At 42.1% G+C, this 4476-nt stretch overlaps 1 protein-coding gene across 1 annotated transcript in view; it reads left to right on the top strand.

Moving 5' to 3' along the window:
- LOC134457066 (transcription factor LBX1b-like) overlaps positions 1-445 on the top strand; it is a 926-nt gene extending 481 nt beyond the window's left edge. The window contains exon 2 of the mRNA XM_063208833.1: positions 1-445. This exon is cut by the window's left edge and continues 28 nt beyond it. Coding sequence (XP_063064903.1) covers positions 1-445 — 445 coding nt within the window.
- The last annotated feature ends 4031 nt before the right edge of the window (positions 446-4476 follow it).

Consider the following 4476-nt stretch of genomic DNA (forward strand, 5'->3'; position numbering starts at 1 on the left):
GCGACACCATGCAAAGAAGCGGAGGAAGTCCAGAACCGCTTTCACTGCATCTCAAATACAGGAGCTGGAGAAGCGCTTTGTGTACCAGAAATATTTAACGCAGACGGACAGGGACCACATCGCGCACCAACTGGCACTAACGAATGCTCAAGTCATCACGTGGTTTCAAAACCGCAGGGCGAAGTTGAAGCGGGACTTGGAGGAGCTCAAGGCAGACGTTAAATCGGCCACCGCCATTGGGAGCGTGCCCTTGGAGAAACTGGACAAACTGGCGGATTTGGAGAGGCTCGTGAATGGAACGGCGGGGCACCGTTCAGCGGACTCTTGGGCGGAAAGGGAGATTCGGATGCCCCCCGCGTGTCCATTTAGTCCCGCAGACCACACAACTCGAGCACCAGAACAACACTCATCAGACAACGAAGACGAGGAGATTGATGTAGATTGATGTAGATGATTGAGTTGGGGGAAATAACAACTCCATTCGTAAACTTACACTCTCAAACGTATTTAGTGAAGCTTATGGCTGCCGTTCTTCCCAACTCTGTCTCTGTCTCTGTCTCTGTCTCTCTCTCTCTCTCTCTCTCTCTCTCTCTCTCTCTCTCTCTGGTGTAAGTTCTCAGTTTTCATTAAGAAAATTCATACTCTCTCATTGCAATGGGCTACTATGTAGGCTACAGTGACTGCGTAAAATTACTGGGGAAGGTTTTTTTGAAATTGGTGTCTGTGTTTGGTTATTTGGATGTAATGTATTTAAGTTGTTAAATATATATTTTTACAGTGAATGATTGTGACTGAGAAACCATGTAGATAACAATATCAAGCTCAATAAAATAAATTATATTTTCTGTTACGTAAAGCCGTCTCCCCTTCTTTTATCAGCATTGGTAACGGACGCACGGGTCTATGGGGCGACCGTCCATTGTTGCCGAACCCATTTCAAATGAATAGCCTAAATAAAACGACTAACTTCAAAAAGGTAGGGATAATCTGCCCTTACAGTGGCTGGCCATGGGTAATGTCGCAGCCTTTTTGAAAGCTAAGCACATGCACGTTTCTTCTTTCAAAAGCGTGTCATGCCCATCTTGACCCCACAAACAGTTGTCTATTCCTGTGGAAATTTATGTGAGAATCGCAAACCTGCGCTATTTGGTGAGAAAGGGGGCAGAGCGGTGAAAGCAACAAAAACCTTACGTTTTGGGCCAATTTCTTCGAGACTATATAATTCTTCTTTGTGCCGGGTCGAGGCTGTAATTTTCAGCGTAAAAGCATGAAATGCGCAGACAAATGATTCAGATCCCCCGATGGGACGGCGCACAATGGCGAATGCGCAGCCTCCCGCCGCGTCCAATGCCGAGACAAGCGTGTCCCGCTGCACGAAAAGGACAAAAACGTTTGGGGACCATATGGTTTTTGAAATTGCCCCTCCGACTTTCGGACATGTTGATTGATTGAGTTAACCTCCGCTATTTAAGCTGTTTAACTCCGGCCGAGACAAAGCCGCCATTGCATTCGCAGGCCCTCTTCAAGGCACGCATATGGGCTCATGAATGTCCGCTCTTTTCTCCCCGTCTCCTTAAAGCTTGACGTTTTTAACAAGTCAATGAATTACAATGAAAGTAACCGTTTTTGTAGCGCTTGTCTGCACTCCATTTATGAGGCCCTGAAATGCTATTTGACTCCTTTCCAAAGGGGCTTAAAGAATAGTAGGCCTATACTATTAGTGAGAGATCTTTTGATCTCGAGAAAGAGGGAGAATAAAGTGTCTAAGTGACTTTCGTGCCAGAGTTGAGCCAAAAAGAAAGCTTTTGTTGATTTTCTATTAGTTTTTTCATTGCCTTTCTCAGTTTCACTTTTATCTATTGTGCTGCCGTGTGCTTAATGAAGCTGAAGACATTGTAATGTAAGAAAAGAAAACACACTTCTGAGAAATGGCCGTAGACTGCCTACACAATCTAGCTGGCCCCTCTTTGGCAGCCACTAATAATGATAATAATAATAATAATAATAATAATAATAATAATAATAATAATAATAATAATAATAATGAAATAATAATAATAATAATAATAATACTAATAATAATAATAATTTAGTGACCCTATGTTTTATAGCCAATAGGCCTACACATATTGTGAAATCAATGTAACAAGTTGAACTGGGCTCAAATGTTACTTTTATTTCGTTGTTGACTCCCATTTTTTATTTTACTTTTTATTTATTTATGTATTTATTTATTTATTTATTTATTTATTCATTGGTCTTGGTTCCACGCTCCATCAGAACGGGGAAAACTTAAATTCTTACTCCAGCTATAGACCCTGGAAAATTACCCAATGTTGTTTTTGTTAACACCTCCATGTTGTTTATGGACACCTCCATGTTGGACCTGTTGAGCCTGAAGGTGTGTCATTGCCGTTGTGTGTATCATGGCATTTAGAGTAGAGTATAGTATTTTCTCTCTCTCTCTCTCTCTCTCTCTCTCTCTCTCTCTCTCTCTCTCTCTCTCTCTCTCTCTCTCTCTCTCTCTCTCTCTCTCTCTCTCTCTCTCTCTCTCTCTCTCTCTCTCTCACACACACACACACACACACACTCTCTCTCTCTCTTCTCTCTCTCTCTCTCTCTCTCTCTCTCTCTCTCTCTCTCTCTCACACACACACACACACACACACACACACACACACACACACACACACACACACACACACACACACACACACACACACACACACACACACACACGGTATGGTCTTGGTAGGGTAGCATATTGGAGGGGGCAGGGGTATTAATGAGTAGGCCAACCCAAAGTGCACCAACAAGGCAATTATTTGAAAACATGGGACACTGAAAAAATACCCCCCCCCCACATATACATTGTACTTTCTATATGCTGATATGCTTTGTTTTTTGTTTTATTGGCCTATAATTTAGAGCAGGGGTGTCAAACTCTGGAACAAGGTCGCGGGCCAAACCCAACATTTATTTTAAAATCTGGACTTAAATTATGAGTACATGCGCTTCATACTCAGAGTTAAATTTCACACACCCTCTTTCCCATCATATATGATAGCTGAAATGTATCTGCACATCATGTGACACACCACATTTCTTGTTCAGTCTTTTTACACCATACATTAATGGTGTATGTGGGCCAAGGCCAACTGTAATACACATTTGAAATGATCTCGCGGGCCAAATAAAATGGCTCCGCGGGCCAGATTTGGCTCCCGGGCCTGAGTTTGACACCCCTGATTTAGAGCATTGCTTTGGGAAGTCCCTGAGCAACCTTTATGTACAATTTCAACCAAACCTGTCCTTCTCATGGTTGTTTCCATATTGGCCTATAATTTAGAACATTGCTTTGGGGAAGTCTCTGAACAACATTTAACAATCTGACCTAACCTGTCCTTCATATGGTTGTTTCCCTATACAGTTGTAGAGGGATGGACTGGCCATCTGGCACACCGGGCATTTCCCGGTGGGCCCTGCTCCCTCGTGGGCCCCTACTGTATGTTCAGAAATGTTTTTTTTACATTTCTGAAAATAGGGGCCCATGAGGGTGCGGGGCCCAATGTGGAGTCAGTTCTGCGTTGCTAATTATGAGGGCGGGCCCTTTAAGCCAAAAGTGCCCGGGCCCTATTTCTCCCCCAGGCCAGCCCTGTAGTTGTATGTGCTTCACATAGATATGTTGACATGCGCACATACTATGCTTTATGTGTCTGAACTTGACTTCAGATGCTATCACATACAGTACACCCACTTCATACCCATCACCCACCACAACATACACTCAAAAAAACGATTCTGTGGTATTGTAATTTCTATTTTATTATAATCAGTAATATTTACACTGCAATACTAATTTTGAAGGGAATCAGTGAAAACAATTAACATTTACCTAATTGATTCAGTAATGCAGTTTATTATGTGGAATAAGTAAATCTTACTTGAATTTTTCAAGTATTTTTTAGAGGTGTTCTTGTCAATGGATAACATTGAAAATGATCAAGTAAATTTTATTTGAAAGAATCAAATTTTATTTGAATGAATTCGCGCATGCTCATTGGCTGGGCTCTGGGCTGGGCATGCGGCAACAAGTCTGCTGCCGTTGAGAGGCTCTGGCTTGCTTGGTGCTGAGAAGGAGGAATCAGATCTTCCCACATTCCACACTGCAAATATACGTGAGTATCTCCTTTATTGTCAGACCTCTAAGCTTATTTTGGCTTTGTTGGTCACTGTGGTTTGCATTTTGATGTAAGAAACTGTTCAACTCAGTAAAGAGGATGTAATGCTAGGCTAGCGTACACATCTTTGGTTTGTTTGAGAGTTAGCACAACACAGGGCTTCAGACAGGACCATTACAATAACTTTGCGGTTAACAGAGTGGCATTGGCTTTATACAATTGTAGTGTTGTAGCCAAATATAATATCTGTAATTTTGGAGTAACATCACAGTGGTGTTAGATTTATGAACGGTAA

This window comes from Engraulis encrasicolus, chromosome 1 (assembly GCF_034702125.1).
Source record: "Engraulis encrasicolus isolate BLACKSEA-1 chromosome 1, IST_EnEncr_1.0, whole genome shotgun sequence".
NCBI lineage: Eukaryota > Metazoa > Chordata > Actinopteri > Clupeiformes > Engraulidae > Engraulis > Engraulis encrasicolus.